Genomic DNA, 17,713 nt, shown 5'->3' with positions numbered 1-17,713 from the left:
AAAGGTACCTGTCACCACGCCTGATCCCTGGGTCCTGACTGTTAATTCCTGGAGCCCAGATGGTGGAGGAGAGAACCCACTCGCAAGCTCTCGTCCGATCCCCATATGTTCTCCGTGGCGTGTACATGCACGCGTGCACGCACACACACACACACACACACACACACACACACACACACAATGAATAAATGTAAAACTTTTTTTACATAAACAGCACCTGAGGAACAACCCCTGAGATTGTTCTACACGTGTGTGTACCACACCCACACAAATATATACCATAATGATAATACCTACTGCACAGGATGTTGACAATTTTAAATGAGAGGCCAGGAAAATGGCTCCATGGGCCAGGCGGTGGTGGCGCACACCTTTAATCCCAGAGCTCCAGGGGCCGAGGCAGGTGGACCTTTGAGTTTGTGGTCAGCCTGATCTACAGAGCAAGTTGCAGGATACCCAGGGCTACACAGAGAAACCCTGCCAAAAGAAAGGAAGGAAGGAAGGACGGAAAAGGGGGAGGGAGGAAGGAAAAAAGAAAAGAAAAAAGAAAAGGAAAGGAAAAAAGAAAAAGAAGCAGGGAAGTGGTGGTGTACACCTTTAGTCCCAGCACTTAAGAGGCAGAGGCAGGTAGATCACTGAGTTCGAGGCCAACCTGGTCTACAAAGTGAATTCCAGGATAGTCAAGTCTACACAGAGAAACCCTGTCTCGGGAAAAGAAAATGGCTCAGTGGGTTAAGGTGCTTGATGACCCTGAGGTCACTGTGACCCACAGTGGTGGTAGGAGAGAACCAACTTCGTTATGCACGTGTGCACACACACAAACACAAATCAATATTTTTAATTTTTTTTTCAAGACGGGTTCTCTGTGTATTCTTGGGTGTTCTGGATCTTGCTCTGTAATTCAGGCTGGCCTCGAACTCAGTGCTGACTGCTTCTGCCTCCCGAGTGGTAGGATTAAAGGCATGCGCCATCACGTCCAGCTATTTTGAAATTTTTTAATGAGCTGATATGTGCAAAGTGAAGGCAAGGACGCAAACCCTTCCACAGTTCTCACGGCTGTTGCACAGATACTTTTGCTCTGAACAAAGGCTTAGCTGCCACGGCCTGCACATGCTGATGGCCAGGGAGCGCTTACGTCCCTGCCTCTCCTTGGATCCATAACGCATCCCATATGAACGTTAGGAGTCGCCCGCAGCCATCTGGCCAGAACTGTGCCTTTTCGTCTATCCCATGCTCCTCATGTTCAAATTAACATCTCTTGTTTTCACGGTCATTGTCAGAAGCAATTTGACGAATCCTTTTCACGGCCTCGAAAGACTCCACTGAGGAATCCCTCTTGCAAAGAGCAATCCGCCAAAAAATCGACAGACAGCAGATAGAGCGGGACGTGGATTTCCAGCAGTTCATTTCACGGTGGGGGTGGGGGGCGTCTGTCTGTCTGTGCATCCTTCACGCTGGGTGGACACTCCCGATGTCCATGTAAAAGAGAACATGCCTTGAATTGCAATCTGTCTGGCATCCTGGAACTCTGCATCCTGTCTATCCTTACAGCTGGACCATGGGCAGAATGGGGGATGTTCAAAGAAATTCTCTCCTAACATATGAAACCTCCCCGGAGCACACCAGCTCTTCTCAGCATATTTAGCTAATTGGTTTATGTTTGATTGTTCTGCACAGCGCACTCAAGCCACTTCCTGGCTCTCCCAAGCTTCTAATTTGCAACAATGCAACATGCTTTTCTTTGGGACCTTTCTATTCTTCTACAGAAAGACTGGCCCAGGAATACAAACACATGCTATTGGACTTGGACCAAAGTTTCACATTTATAAAAATCTAATGTGGAGAGGCTGGAGAGAGGGGTCAGTGGTTAAGAGCGTATACTGCTTTGCAGAAGATGGGCGTGGGATCAGTTCTCAGCCGCAAGTCAGCCAGCTCACAACCTCCTGTAACTCCAGATGGGCACGTCTGACACCCCCTTCTGGCCTCCTTGTGCATCTGCACTCACATGCACATACACACAGGCACACAAATAATTAAAAATAAAATCTTTTTTAGAAATCTAAAGGGTGGAGGAGGCAGGTTAAGAGAGCTTTCTGTGCAGTCACAAAACATTCAGATTCCAACACTCACATAATGAATTGGTGTCCTGTCCAAGCCTGGAACCCCAGCTTTGAGGTGGGTGGAGACAGCTGAGGAGGCTTGGTGGCTTTCAGTGTAGGAGAAAAATCAAAGCGCCAGTTTCAGTGAGGAACCCTACCTCAAAGGAACAGGTACAGAATTATAAAAGAGAACGATATCCCACATCCTCTTCTGGCCTCTGAGTACAGACAGATGTGCTCAACCCCACACATGTGTATAACCAAAAATACATAAGTGAATCAATAAACCTTTAAAAAAGAAAAAATGAGTGGAGCTAAGAGTTGAAGACATGGTGGGCTTGTGAGATGGCTCAGCAGTTGAGAACACTTGCTGTTTTGCCAAAGGACCAGAGTTCAGTTCCCAGCACATGAGTAGGGTACGCAAAGCCACCTATAACTCCAGCCCCAGGGGACCTGACGCCCTCTTATGGCTTCATGTGACAGAGGCATTTATACTCATGTAAGCATACACAGAGACACATAAACAAAAATAAAATAAAAAAGCAAAAGAGGAAAGAAATCAAACACTGGGCCTGCAGTGTTGATGTAATACAGTAACTGCTGCCCTCCAAGGCAGGGAGATTGAGAGTTCAAAGCCAGCCTGAGCTTTCTAACACAATCTTGTCTCAATAGCCAAAACAGTCCTGGGGCGACGGATCAATCTGTAAAATGCCTGCTGAACAAGCATGAGGACCTCAGCTTGATCCCTAGAATCTACGTTTTAAAAAGCCAGCTTTGGCAGCACCTGCTTGTAATCCCAGTGCTGAGCCGATAGAGGGCAGATCCTTGAGGCTTCCTGGCCAGCCAGATTGGCCCAAGTGGTGAGGCTCAAGTCCGAGCAAGAGACCCTGTCTTTAAGAAAGACAAGGTAGACAGTTCCTGAGGACGACACCTGAAGTTGACCAGTGGCCTCCAAGTGCACACACATGCACACACACACACACACACACACACACACACACGCAAACCAGCACAGACTGGTTCCTTTGCATGCATGCATGCATGCATACACACACACACAGAGAGAGAGAGAGAGAGAGAGAGAGAGAGAGAGAGAGAGAGAGAGAGAGAGAGAGAATACTACCAACAACAGTTCATGGGCCATCAACGTGTCTCAGAGCTAGGCACTGAGACGGTCAACACTCAGTTGTGGCTGGAGCTTTTCTGGCAATATGACGGATTGGATCAAACCATTCTATTGTTGGTTTTGTTGCCACTGCTGTTGTTTGATAGACTGCTTGGATATTTTTGTCCTAGGTGCTTTCCTGCCTGGCTGTCGGGGGGGGGGGGCACCTTGATACACACTCATACATTTTTGGTTTATGCATGTAGACTGCCGAGGCTGAAGACGGATGCCTTCGGCTCACAGACTAGAGGCGTGGCTGAGCCTCAAGCTTCCAAGTGCTTCAGAGAGGTTGGGAGAGAGGGTCACAGCAGAGTAGGGGACCTTTCTCAGGGGCCAGTAATGGAGCCTCTGTCCCCACGTGACTTTACCACGTGCCTCAGGCATGAGGAAACGCCTTCCATCCAAAACCTATATTGTACACTATATAGCAGAGCAAAGGCTTTGAGGACAGGAATGGGGGAAGCAGGAAGCACAGAGCATTTGGGTTGGCTCTCAGCAATTAAGGGCTGATGAACTGGTCTGCTCAGGTGGTTGGATGTTTCCTATGGAAAAGGAGTCCTTTCCCACAGTCTCTCCTCCAGGAGATGATTTCATCATCATCATCATCACCATCACCTACCCAGTGTTGCTCCTCACCGAGTACTGCCCCCACCCAAGCATGTCTTAAGTGACTTCATCCACACCCTGGTCCATGAAATGCTGACACCTATGCACTTTCAACATGTGACTTCGCATGAGGTGGTGGTGCACGCCTTTAATCACAACTCTTGGGAAGCAGAGACAGGTGGATCTCTGTGAGTTCGAGGCCAACCTGGTCTATGTAGCAAGTTCCAGGTCAGCCTGGACCCCTGTCTTTAAAAATGCGAATAGCCAAAAAAAAAAAAATGCGAATAGCCCGGTTGTGGTAGTGCACGCCTTTAACCTCAGCACTCTGAAGACAAAGGCAGGAGGACCTTTGTGAGTTTGAGACCAGCCTGGTCTACAGAGTTGAAGATACCGGAGAAACCCTCTCTGAAAAAAAACAAAAGTAAACAAAACAAAGCAAGGTGAAAAGAGATCCAGGAAGAGACTTTGTAACAAGTAGAAGATGACCTTGAGATTTCTGTCAGGTGCTCCAATGTGGGTCTCTGTCTCTGTCTCCTTTCATCGCCTGATGAAGGTTAATATTCAGGAGGATGCCTATATGTTTTTCTTTGGGTTCTCCCTATTTAGCTTCTCTAGGATCACTAATTATAGGCTCAATGTCCTTTGTTTATGGCTAGAAACCAAATATGAGTGAGTACATCCCAGAAGGAAAGAGAGCACAAGCAAGTAAGTCAGGACCGCGAGGGGTGCACCCACACACTGAGACAATGGGGATGTTCTATCAGGAACTCACCAAGGCCAGCTGGCCTGGGTCTGAAAAAGCGTGGGATAAAACCGGACTTGCTGAACATAGCGGACAATGAGGACTACTGAGAACTCAAGAACAATGGCAATGGGTTTTTGATCCTACTGCATGTGCTGGCTTTGTGGGAGCCTAGGCAGTTTGGATGCTCACCTTACTAAACCTGGAGGTGGGTGGTTCTTGGACTTCCCACAGGGCAGGGAACCCTGATTGCTCTTTGGGCTGACAAGGGAGGGGGACTTGATTGGGGGAGGGGAGGGAAATGGGAGGCGGTGGCGGGGAAGAGACAGAAATCTTTAATAAATAAATAAATTAAAAAATAAAAAAACAAGTAGAAGATGATTAAAAGGAAGAGATACATAGAAAAACAGCATCAAAGCAAGACTTTACAATATCCAGCAGAGAGACAACTGGAGTCGCCTGCCTGGGAGAGGAGAGAAAGGGCCGGTGAGACGGCTTAGCCATCAAAGGCACTTGCCCAAGTTTGACAACCTCACTTCTCTTCCCAGGACCCACATGGGAACCAGTTCCCACAAGTTGCCCACTGACCCCACAAGGACCATAGTGTGCATGGTCACACATACACCGATAAATCAAATGTGATTTTAGAAATCACTGTTCTGTATTTGCTCTATTTTATTTTAAAGTTTTGTTTGTTTGGTTGGTTGATTGGGTTTTTTGAAACAAGCTTTAGAGCCTGTCCTGGAACTAGTTCTGTAGCCCAGGCTGACCTCGAACTCACAGAGATCCCGCCTGCCTCTGCCACCCGAGTGCTGGGATTAAAGGCGTGCACCACCACCGTCCAGCTGTTTTAAAGTTTTGTTTTGCAAGTGTGTACGTGACTGTGGGTGTGCACACACGCACGTGCAGAGGTCAGAGGATACTTTCAGGAATCAGTTCTCTCCTTCCATCATCTGAGTCTTGAGGAGTGAACTCAGGCCATCTGACTTGGTGCCTTTTTTCTGATCAGTCCTCTTGCCCAGCCAATCAGTGTCTAAGTGGGGGAGGAGGGCCGAAGGGATATTTTGATCTGGACCTGGTGGTACAGCCTTGTCATTTCAGCTCCTCAGGAAGCCGAAGGAGGAGAATAAAAAACTCAAGGCCAGCCTGAGCTGCTGCAAGGGTGAGGTCAAAGCAAGTCTGGCAACTTACAGAGCTCGTGTCTCGAAATAAAAAGTGAGAAGCCAGATATGGTGGCACAGGGAAGCAGGTGGATCTCTGTGGGTTTAAGGTCAGCCTTGTCTACATAGTTCCAAGACACCCAAAGTTATAAAGTTACATAGACCTTGTCTCAAAATAGATAAATTAATTTAATTAAAAGCAAAGGAGAGCTAGGAGTGTAACAGTGGTGGAGCCCCTGCCTAGAATCCCCCAGTGAGGGGCTGGGGTGTGGCTCAGTGGTAGAGCACCTGCCTAGAATCCCCCAGTGAGGGGCTGGGGTGTGGCTCAGTGGTAGAGCACCTGCCTAGAATCCCCCAGTGAGGAGCTGGGGTTGGAGCTCACTGATAGAGCATCTACCTAGAATCTCCCATTCTCTTGCTCCCAAGTCAGTTACCTTTCCAACATGTACTGCTCCTCCCAATGCTCTCATTCAGAGAGGTGCCAGGTTCTGGGGACTAATGTCCCAGAGAAACTTTTCCATCAGTCTGTTGGGAATTTTTTAAAGTTTACATTCAATATTTATTTCTTTTCATTGCAGGTTTATTTCAGGACAGTGCAACTTATCGAAGAGCCCATAAAAGGATCTCCTAATCTGAATTTCTACTTCAAAATTAATGGATTTCCTATACTTCTGAAAGGCTCAAACTGGACCCCAGCTGACTCATTCCTAGAGAGAGTCACTCCCGAACTGTGAGTGTTGGCTTCTTTACCTGTCCTTCCCCTACCTCTCTGTACCACTGCTCAGAGTTCAAAGTTACTCACATCTGTTTCTTTCACTCTGTTGGGAAATATTTTTTATGAAAGTTTCATAATGAAAATTGATGAAAGGATTTTTTTTTAACTTCATTAAGTTTTTTAAAATTTATTAGATTTTTAAGAGTTTTAATCCAAAGCATATATTTCTGGACCTGGTTCCTGATCAGAACCTCTTCTTCCTTTTGGCCTTGCTAAAGATGAAACTTCGGGCATTTTAGAGAGATTCTAAGCCAGTATTCTACTGAAAAACCACGATCCCTAACACTGAGTCACGTCTCCAGGCCCTCTCTGAGGGATTCTAGGCAGGTGCTCTGTCACTGAACCATGCCTGTGGTGGGCTGAATAAAAATGGCCAGCATAAGTCCACAAGGAATGGAAGTATTAGGAGGTGTGGCCTTGTGGAGTAGGTGTGGTTTGCTGAAGGAAATGCATTGCTAGGGGTGGCCTTTGAGGTCTCAGAAGCCAGACCTAGCGGTTCACATTTTCTCCCTGCTTCATGCCTACCCAGAGACAAAACTCTCCGTTCTTTCTCCATCACCATGTCTGCCTGCACGTCATCATGATTCCTGCCATGACGATAATGGACTAAACCTCTGGACCTGTAAGCCAGCCCGTGAAATGTCTTCCTTTATAGGAGTTGCCGAGGTCATGGTGTCTCTTCCCAGCGATAGAAACCCAAACTAAGACAATGCCCCCATTACCCCCACTTTCTCTTTATTTGTAAAGGACAGCAGATGTTTATAGAGAACGGAACAGACCGAGGTTCCAAACAGCTCCACGGCCATTCTTATCGCTGAGGGCTGACGAGGATAGACTGAAAACCTCTGTGTCACACAAAGAAATTCTTTGAAGGTCGTTTTTATTCCCGTGAGTCACAGGAAATCCACAGGTTTTTTTTTTCCTTTGGTTGTAAAAATAGCATGTGTTGTCACTGGGGCCGTGGAGTGTCAGCTCAAACGATAGACTTTTACGACTGCTGGTTATATGAAATCTTTTCAACAATTCATAGAAAGGATTTAAAATATGTCAAACTTATTTCTTTCCTTTTTTTTTTTTTGTCAAGTGAGAGATTTTATTGCCTTGATCACTGAACAGGGGGAAATGAGTTTTACTCCCTGCAGCCCTTGTCCCTGCCAACATCACACTGCCCAAGTCTTAAACTGCAGCAAGTCAACCGCATCTGAATAAATGAAAACCTTAAAGTATTTTAATAACTTATGATGATCATAATAATCCCAGGTTTAAATAGCGCATATAGCCAAGCAAAATAAAACACTTCACGTTTTTAATTCTCTCACCTGGAAACTGAAAACCAAACCGCTTTGGCAAGACTAAAGTGACAGCCACTGGCTTAGACTCTTAGATATATAAAGGACAAGTGGATATGTGGGCTGGGCTGAGGGCTCAGCAGCTCCGAGTGCTTACTGCTCTTACAGAGGAAGGAAGTTCAGTCCCCAGCACCCACATCAGGCAGCGCCCAACTGCCTGTAATCCCAGAAGCTCTGACAACCTCCCTGGCCTCCACAGGCACCTTCGCTCACATGCACGAACACACATGTACACATATAGACACATTCAAAAACAAAGCCGGTGGTGGCAGAGGCACACACCTTTAATCCCAGTGCTTGGGAGGCAGAGGCAGGCGGATCTCTGAGAGTTCGAGACCAATCGGGTCTACAGAGTGAATTCCAGGACAGCCAGGGCTGTACAAAGAAACCCTGTCTCAAAAAGAAAAAAAAAACACACCAACAAAAAAAATCTTTAGAATCAATGGGGGTGTGTGTATGTGTGTGTGTAAGTGTGTTGAAAGAGACAAAAAAAAAAGAATTTGTCTGTATTGAGTACCTGTAGATCAGATTGGCCCATGGCCTTGTCTGTGAAGCTCTTTCTTAAATGCTGGTCGATACAGGAGGGCCCAGATCACTGTAGATGGTGCCACCCCTGGGCAGGTGGGCCTGGGCCATGTAAGAACAGCTGAGCAACCCAAGGGAGAAAGTCAGAAGTTCCTCCATGCCCTCTGTCTCTGTTCCTGGCTTCAAGTTCCTGCCGTGGCTTCAGACCCGTTGCACTGCCACGTTCCAAGACTGTTGATAAAGTGAACCTTGAATCAGGGGCAGAGTCGGTGACGAAGCTGACCGGAATTAGTCACAGACATTTTGGAGGACCCAAGATGCAGTGGAGAGGCACAGGAAGGAGTAGGGAGGGTCTTAGAAAGATTCAAGGGCTTTTTCAGTCTTGAAAATGTAGAGAGAGTGTCGGTTGGTCATTCTTCCCCACTTTCTTTTTATTTATTTATTTCATGTATGAGTGCTCAGCATGCATACCTGCAGGCCCCAGGAGAGGGCATCAGGTCCCATTAGAGATGGTTGTGAGCCACCATGTGGTTGCTGGGCATTGAGATCAGGTCCTCTGGAAGAGCAGCCAGTGCTCTTCACCACTGAAATATCTCTCCAGACCCCTGCTTTTTTTTAATTTCCTTTTTAAAAATTTATTTATTATGTATACAATATTCTGTGAAGAGGGCACCAGAGATCATTACAGATGGTTGTGAGCCATCATGTGGTTGCTGGGAATTGAACTCAGGACCTTTGGAAGAGCAGGCAATGCTCTTAACCACTGAGCCATTTCCCCAGCCCCCTGGACCCCTGCTTTTTTGATCTATCAGGTTTTTACCCCAATATCTGACTCCCGAGTTTTTATCAATAGAACAGTTTAGATAAACCCTTTTCCTACCCCACCTTAGTTTGGACCCAGGTTTTATCTCAGCGATAGAAAGCAGACTAAGGCAATGTTCACACACGCACGCACGCACGCACGTGGGTGCAGGTACCTAAGCAGGACAGAAGAGAGGGTTGAATCCTCTGAAACTGGAATTATAAGCAGTTGGGAGACACCCTAAGCAGGCATTCGGAACCAAACTCTGGTCGTCTTGCAAGAGCAGCAAAGCACTCTTAGCTGCTGAGCCATCTCTCCAGCTCCTCTGCCTTATTTGTTGAGGCAGCGTCTCTCGGTGAACCTGGAGCTCACTGCTTCAGCAAGATTGGATGGCCATTAGCTCCGGGGATTCTCTCTCTCTCTGAAAATCCTGTCCTCTCAGAGAATCTCCAACAAGGAAGAGGCACCAAGATGTCCAGGTCTGCATTCTTGGCAGTGGTGGCAGCTCCTCCCCTGAAGCTGCCAGCAACACAAGACCCCACCTAAATCTGTCAGTGTTTGACCATACTTGGGCACAAACCCAGCTTGTGCCATCAACCCCTCGCCTACATAAGCTTCCTGCTTTAGTTCAGGTGTGTGACTTCTCCAGCCTGATCTCTGGGGCTGGAGGACTCACCCGGGAGTTGCTTTACTCAAATAAACCTGTTCTTTTGCTTTTCTCAATTTGGCTTGATCTGGCTTACTGCATCAGCAAATAAACCTATTATCAAGTTACAGAAAACCTATTAATGAGGCTTGTGCAGCCTAGGTTGACCGTGAACTCCTGATCCTCCTGCCTCTACCCCTTAGTGCCAGGATTACCCAGGCTTGCACATCGTGCTTGGCTTTTTCTAGAATGTTAAAGGATGGAAGATGGCAACTTCTTCCCAGTGTGATAAACAAACCCCCAGGCTGGGCTGTGGACCAAGCCTGGTGCAGAAAAGAGGCAAGCCATTTCCATACACAAAGGAAACAGGGCACCTTTGCACATAAAGGGGGTGATGGGAAGATTGGGGTGTGGCTCAGTGAGTAAGTGCATATCACACAAATGTGAGAACTTGAGTTTGTTTCTAGAAGCCATGCAAAAGCATAGGGCAAGCATCCATTGTCTCAGGCCTGGGGAGGCGGCACAAGGAGACACCTGGAGCTTGCTGATCAGCTGACCTGGTGAGATCCATGTTCAGTGAGAGATTCTGTCTCAAAACTTAAAGGGAAGGGACTGGAGGGTTGACTCAAGGGTAAGAGCACTGGCTCTTAACTGGGATTTGATTCCCAGCACCTGCATGGCAGCTCCTGCCAGTCAACAGTCAACTCCAGTTCCAAGGGGATCGGATGCCTTTCCAGCCTCCTCGGGTACCACATGCAAACAGTGCACAGACATGCATGCAGGCAAGACATCCATCCACACACATAAAATAAACATCAAAAGATCTTTTTTAAAAATGGTGGAGAGTGCCAGGCGGTGGTGGCACACACCTTCAATCCCAACCTGTGGAGACAGAGGCAGGTGGATTTCTGTGAGTTCGAGACCAACATGGTCTACAGAGCGAGCTCCAGGACAGCTAAGGCTACACAAAGAATCCCTGTCTCAGATCTTCTGAGTAAATTGGGAGCATGGGGACCTTGAGAGAGGATTGAAGGGGAGGGGAGAGGCAGGGAGGGGAGCAGAGAAAAATGTGGGGCTCAATAAAAATTAATAAAATTAAAAAAAGAAACCCTGCCGGGCGGTGGTGATACACACCTTTAATCCCAGCACTCGGGAGGCAGAGGCAGGCGGATCTCTGTGAGTTCGAGACCAGCCTGGTCTACAGAGCTAGTTCCAGGACAGGCTCCAAAGCCCCAAAAAAACCAAAAAAAAAAAAAAAAAAAAAAAAAAAAAAAAGAAACCCTGTCTCAAAACCAAACAAAAGGTGGAAAGTTATAGGAAACACCAGATATGTACCCCCTAGCTCTGTAGACTGTATATAAACATGCATGTGCATAAACACACATGTATATGTACCTTCATGGGCACACACAAGCATGTGCATACACATTCATGTACACACAGAGAAGGGAGAGAGGAAAGGTGGCTGGGCTCTTAGCCTGTTGTTCTGTCTTCCTTACTGCTACCAATTTAGTCACAGACCCCTTACACTGTGTGTTAGTTGCATTTATGTCATGTTATAGTGCCCAGACTACACAACTTACGGGGGGAAAGAATTTTGTCTCAAAGAGTTCAGTCTATCATGGTGGCAATTCAGTCCACACACAGTGGCCAGGAAGCAGAAAGCAAGACAGGAGTGTAGCCTGGTATATTATACCCTGCAGGGCCCGCCCCTGCGACCTCTCTGCTCCAGCTAGGCTCTGTCCCCTAATGTTTGCAGAACCTCATAAAACAGCACCACCAGCTGCAGAGCAAACATTCCAAACCTGAGCAACCGGGAGGTTCCTTAAATTAAACCGCACACCTTGACTTTGGGGATTAGCTTAGGCCAATAAAAACAAGCCTCTAGGGACTGAGGAGATTGCCTTGCAAGCGCGAGGATCTGAGTTCTAATCCCTGGCATCCACATAAAAACCTAGTGGCAGCACTGGAGGGGGAAGAGGCAATGGGATCCCAGGGAGCTGCCAAGCTAGGAAGGTGGAGACTGATAAAGATACACAAAGCAAAACTCTGTGCTCCACTGGAAGACAGAGAGACAAGCACTGGTGTGCTCCGTGCTTGCACACACGCACACACAGTGCATGAGAGATTCTACGGCAATCTACTTGGCAAGGGGAAATTTGTCTCTCACCCGAAAAGGAAGCTCAAGATGGGAAAGGAGCTAAGGAGTTCCATCTCTGAACCCAGCCTTGCCCAATGGCCTGGCACCAATTTCTCCTAAAACCCAGGCCAGTGACTTAAGTGTTTCACGCCAAAAGTTGGAGTCGGGAGCATAAAGTTCCCTTCAATTTTTCCATGTTGTATAAAGGAATAAATAACTTTTCTGAGGGTCCCTGGTCTTTTGAAACTTTTAATTTTTTTAATGCATGCAAAAGAATGTGTGTAATATATGGCCGCAATGAAGCAAAAGCAATAAAATGAGCCACCTGGGACTAATATAACAGTGCCAAAAAGTATGAAAGAGGGGGCTGGAGAGATGGCTCAGTGGTTAAAAGCACTTGCTGCTCTTGTAGAGAGCCTGAGTTAGGTTCCCAGCACCCAGTTTGGGCAGCTCACCTCAGCGCGCTGGAGAAGCTCCGGATGGCCAAGAACAATCTCAGCATCGAGATAAACAATGGCGGGCTGGCAAGTGGCTCAGCAGATACAGGCCCGTGCCATCTGACCTGAAGACCAGAACTTCATCCAAAACGTGTGTGGTGGGAGGAGAGAACTTACTCCCATGGGTGGGCCTCTGAGCTTCACGTGTGTCATGGTAGATGCGAGAGATAACGCGCGCACACACACGCGAAGAAAGAAATATAACTTTTTAAATAAAAAAAAGAGTTGGAGGGGGCCTGGAGAGATGGCTCAGTGGTTAAGAGCATTGCCTGCTCTTCCAAAGGTCCTGAGTTCAATTCCCAGCAACCACATGGTGGCTCACAACCATCTGGAATGAGGTCTGGTGCCCTCTTCTGGCCTGCAGACATACACACAGACAGAATATTTACATAATAAATACATATTTTTTAAAAAAACGTTGGAGGTCGAGAGTGGTGGCTCACGCCTTTGATGCTGGCACTTGAGGGGCAGAGGCAGAGCAAGTGATCTCTGTGAGCTCGACCAGCCTGGTCTACAGAGAGAGTTGGACTGGGAGTGTGGTTCAGTAGCAGAGTGCTCGCCGAGACTTTATGAACACCTGAATTCACTCTCCAGCACCCACGGAAAACAACAACCACCTTTTAAAATCGGCACGAGCTGGACTGAGGTGCAACGCAGGCTAACACCTATGAATGAGACCCCGGGTTTCAACCCTCAGTACGAGGAATGAAAGAAAAAAAAAAATCACAGTTCTGGCTTCCAGTCCAGTTTAGCAGCTCCTCGACTCCCTGGAACGTTCACGGTGACCGGGAGAAATAAAGCAGATTAGAGCCTGATCATTCCGGAACCCCTTCCAGTGCCCGGAATGCAGCCAGCAGACCCAGCTTTGCTTTTCTCTTTTGGTCCTCCTCAGCTTCCATAGCAGACCCACTGTTTCAGACCCCGGAACTGGCCGAGTTTCCTGGGTTTCTGCGCAGCTGTCCCCCGGTCGCCGTGGAAACCGATCAGCCAATCGGAGCGTGTGGCCCTTCTGGCTGACGCGGCGGGATCCAGCGTGCTTTGGCGGTGGGCTTCCGCGGGTTCTCGATAACGGACAGCGATGCTGAAGGCCAAGATTCTCTTCGTGGGGCCCTGCGAGGTGAGACCGGCCGGGTTCGGGAGACTCCTAGAACTGGGGTTCTTTCCAGGAGGTGCAACTGGGACCAGCGTCCACACTGGGGGCTGCAGCTGGCCTTACGTGACCTGCGGAGCTGCCAGGCCTTGATCCGGTTCACCCCACCGTAGTAGTGGAGGAGAATCTTGAGGTACCCAGGTCAGAAGGCAACGGGAGTGAGGGGCATCTCATGACTCCCCCTTTGAACCTTCCCCGCAAAAGGAATCTGTCAACGGGCTGAGAAAACTAGATTTTTCAATATAGGGTCCTGGAGCAAGTGGCTATTAATTATGAGGGAATTACTACATAGGCGATGCACACTATACACCAAGTTAAAACTAAACATGCAAATGAGTTCACTGTAGAAGAAGGTAGGTGTATTGGCACATACCTGTAATACTAAGACTCAGGAGGCAAAGGGAGGAGGATCATCACAAATTCAAGGACAGCCTGGGCTACGTGCTGAGTTCTGGGACATTCTGGGCTGCAATGTGAGGTGCTGTCTCAAAGTAACAAAATGTGTGTTTGGGGGGGGGGGAGAAAATAGAAGATGAATATGTGAATATGTAAATCACCTAGCTAGTTTATTAAAGCTCAAATCTCTGAGTACCAGCTCAGAAAGTTATCTTATGTTTTGTTATTTGGTGACAATGTAGTTCAGGCTGGTCTTGAACTCAAGACCCCCCTGCTTTAGCTTCCCAAGTACTGGGACTATGTGTCACTGTGCCCTGAATAGCCTAGTTATTGTTCCTGAGTAGTTCTGGGAAGACTGTAGTAATTCAGATTTTGTACATTGGTCTGTGGAACCTCTGAGAACCATTGTGCATTCATAGGTGAATATATGGCAAAGATGAGGTCTTCATCTTAAATTAGGAGGCTGGAATGTGACTGGATGATAGAATGTTTGCCTGGCATACAGGAATCCCTGGGTTCAATCCTCAGCACCACATAAAACTTTCATGGTGGCACACGCCTCGATTCCAGTATTTGGAAGGTGGAAGCAGCATGATTGGGAGCTCAAGATCACACTCCTGACTACAATAACAAGTCTGAGGCCAGCCTGGGATACATAAAACCTGTCAAAGAAAAAAATTCTAATCCCGAGTTAGGGAAGAGTTCAGCACACACAAGATCTAGGAAGGACTGAGCCGTGCATTGTGATGTAGACCTCAGCACGCAGGAGACTACGACAGGAGGATTGCCACAACTCTGACGCAGTCTGGGCTACTTAGGGTTGTTGAGGCTAGCTTGGGGCAGAGAGGAGGAGAAGGCGGCTCAGCGGAAATGACAGCCAGGACTGGAAAGAAGTTTGGGGTTAAGATCACATAGAGCTCTTCTCTTGCACGGATCTTCGTTTGGTCCCCAGCACTGTAGCTGTTTGCTTGTTTGTTTACTCTTTGGGGGCCACCACCAGCTCCCTAATAAACAAACGGAGACTCGTTCTTACTTATGACTGCCCGGCCTTAGCTTGCCTTGTTTTTCTAACTTACATTATCCTGTTTCTCTTCTTCTACCTTTTGCCGCTGGGCTTTTTACCTTTCTTTATGCTGTATGCCTTTCTTTCCCACTCTGTGACCGGCTGTGTGGCTGGCCCCTGGAGTCCTCCTCACCACCTTTTCTCACTCCTCTCCCTTTTTGCATCCATTTCTAGCCTAGATTTCTCCTATTTATTTTCTCTGCCCACCATTCCCCCATCCCTCTCCTGCCTCGCTATTGGCCATTCGGCTCTTTATTAGACCAATCTGGTGTTTTAGGCAGCTAAAGTAACACAGCTTCACAGAATTAAACAGATGCAACATAAAAGAATGCAACACACCTTTGTATCGTTAAGCAAATGTTCCACAACTTAAATAAATGTAATGCATCTTAAGCTAATATTCCACAACAAGCTCCCGTGCCAGCTGGCTCACAACTGCCCATAACTTCCAGTTCCAGGAGATGTGACAGCTCAGGCACTCAACACACGCAGACACATGCACAGACTGGGCATAATGGTACATGTCTAATTCCAGCACTGAGAAGGCAGAGACAGGTGAGTCTGATCTGGGGGCCAGCCTGATTGACATAGTGTTCTAGGCCAGCCAGGGCTACATAGTAAAACCGTGTGTGTGTGTGTGTGTGTGTGTATGTATGTATGTATTTAAAAGAGAGCACAGTTGTAGTTTGGAAAAAGGTTGCAAGATTTGTTATAAATCTAGGTTTGGTGATAGACAGTGGTAATTTCATCATTTTGAAGGCCGAGGCAGGAAGATTGACCGTTGGTACCCAGCTTGGGCTATATGACAAGTCCTTACCTCAAAGCAAGTGGTTTAGAGAACAGAGTTTAGGGGCAGAGAGGCTTTTTTGGGTTTTGTGCTTGTCTCTGTTTTTCTTATAATGGCTTTTGGGTTTGCTTGTTTGTTTGTTGAAACAAGATCTCAGGAGCCTAGAATGAACCTGACCTACTAATCCTCCTGCCTCTTCTCACCACCTCTCCAACCCTTCTCTCCCCCTTTCTTCCCTTTTGTCTTCCTCTCCATTCCTTTCCCCTGTCCTGTGGAATTCTGCAAGGGCTTGCTCAGATTTAAGCCACTGGCTTCTGAGGAATAATTTTATTTGTTTTATATTGAGGCCTCTGCAGTATTTGTTCAGTGGGCGGTGCAAATACGCAAAGAAGATCTGAAAAGCAGACCATGGCTCTGAGGAGGGAACGGGTGGTTGGGTGAGAGGGTGGGTGGGTGTCTGAATAGACGGGTAGAAGGATGGATGGAAGGGTTATTGGGTGGGTGGATGGATGGATGGAAGGGTTATTGGGTGGATGGGTGGATGGATGGATGGATGGATGGATGGATGGATGGATGGATGGATGGGTGGATGGATGGGTGGATGGGTGGGTGGTGTGAGTGAGTAGCTGAGTACATGGATGGATGAGAGGGTGAGTGGATAGTTGGGGAGAGTGGGTGGTTGCGTCCATCGTGGGTGGTTGAATGGATGGACGGAAGGGTGGGTGGAAACCTGCTTTGAGTAGAGGGCTCAGAAAGGCTGTCTTACAGTCCTGTTGACTTTTTATAGGAATGTTGATTACTTACGTAACACGTGAGAAGAAGTAGACTGCTGACCTTGTGACCTCATAGACTGATTGGCTAAAGCTGTGGAGAGAGGCAGGAGAGGGGAGAGGGGTGGCGGGACACACACTTACCTGGGTTTGTGTGGTGCTTGTTTGTTTCTGGTTTTCTGTTCTCAAGTAAGTTAACCTACTCTAAGTAGGTTTTCTTTAACATACCTTAACAGCCAGACTGTCGGAAAGGCTTGCTTGGTCCCAGTCCAAGCTCTGTCCACTGCGCTAGGGCAGGGCAGCATTCTTCCCAACAGCGAGCTCTGTGTCCTAGAGATCTCAAGGAGTCTTGGCCAGTACTTCACCACACCTATTCCCAGGCTGGCCTCAGGGTCTCCCTTTGTAGCCCAGGCTAGCCTGGTACTGGCACTCTCGCTGCCTCAGCCACCTGAGTGCTGGGGTTACGGGGGTGTGCCACTGTACGTGGCGAGCGAGGGCTCCTGTGTGGTTTATTTCCGTTTGCTCTTACTTTCACAGAGTGGCAAAACAGTGTTGGCCAACTTTCTGACCGAATCTTCAGACATCACTGAATACAACCCAACCCAAGGTGTGAGGTGAGCCTGTCCAGTCTCTGTATCTAGAGCAGTTGTGGAGCCCGTGCATCCCCTACCTCAGGAGCTGTGCGTGTTCCAACACGGCTTCCTAAGGAAGGCCCTGCTGCCCTCTTTGTGTTTTCAGGATCCTAGAGTTTGAGAACCCACATGTCACCAGCAACAACAAAGGCACAGGCTGTGAATTTGAGCTCTGGGACTGCGGTGGCGATTCAAAGTAGGTTCTCTTTAACATAGCTCTGCTTCGACAGCTGGCTGGGGTTGGGTGCTCAGTGGGAGAGCACCTGCCTAGAATCCCCAGTGAGGGGCTGGGGTTTGGCTCAGTGGTAGAGCCTCTGCCTAGAATCCCCCAGTGAGGGGCTGGGGTGTGGCTCAGTGGTAGAGCCCCTGCCTAGAATCCCCCAGTGAGGGGCTGGGGTGTGGCTCAGTG

General features: G+C 47.9%; 1 protein-coding gene across 2 annotated transcripts in view; it reads left to right on the top strand.

Moving 5' to 3' along the window:
- Positions 1-13,490: 13,490 nt before the first annotated feature.
- Ift22 (intraflagellar transport 22) overlaps positions 13,491-17,713 on the top strand; it is a 6,429-nt gene continuing 2,206 nt past the window's right edge. Inside the window, exons 1-3 of one of the 2 annotated variants that reach the window (XM_005344574.3) lie at positions 13,491-13,623; positions 17,210-17,286; positions 17,411-17,500. In XM_005344574.3, the coding sequence (XP_005344631.1) occupies positions 13,585-13,623; positions 17,210-17,286; positions 17,411-17,500 (206 nt within the window). In that variant the 5' untranslated portion in view covers positions 13,491-13,584. Of the gene's footprint in view, positions 13,624-13,678; positions 13,798-17,209; positions 17,287-17,410; positions 17,501-17,713 lie in introns of those variants that run through there. The other variant, XM_005344576.3, reaches the window with a different exon arrangement.

This window comes from Microtus ochrogaster, chromosome 2 (assembly GCF_000317375.1).
Source record: "Microtus ochrogaster isolate Prairie Vole_2 chromosome 2, MicOch1.0, whole genome shotgun sequence".
Taxonomy (NCBI): domain Eukaryota; kingdom Metazoa; phylum Chordata; class Mammalia; order Rodentia; family Cricetidae; genus Microtus; species Microtus ochrogaster.
The sequence above is the reverse complement of the archived record's forward strand: the minus strand, read 5'-3'. Positions and strand labels throughout refer to the sequence as shown.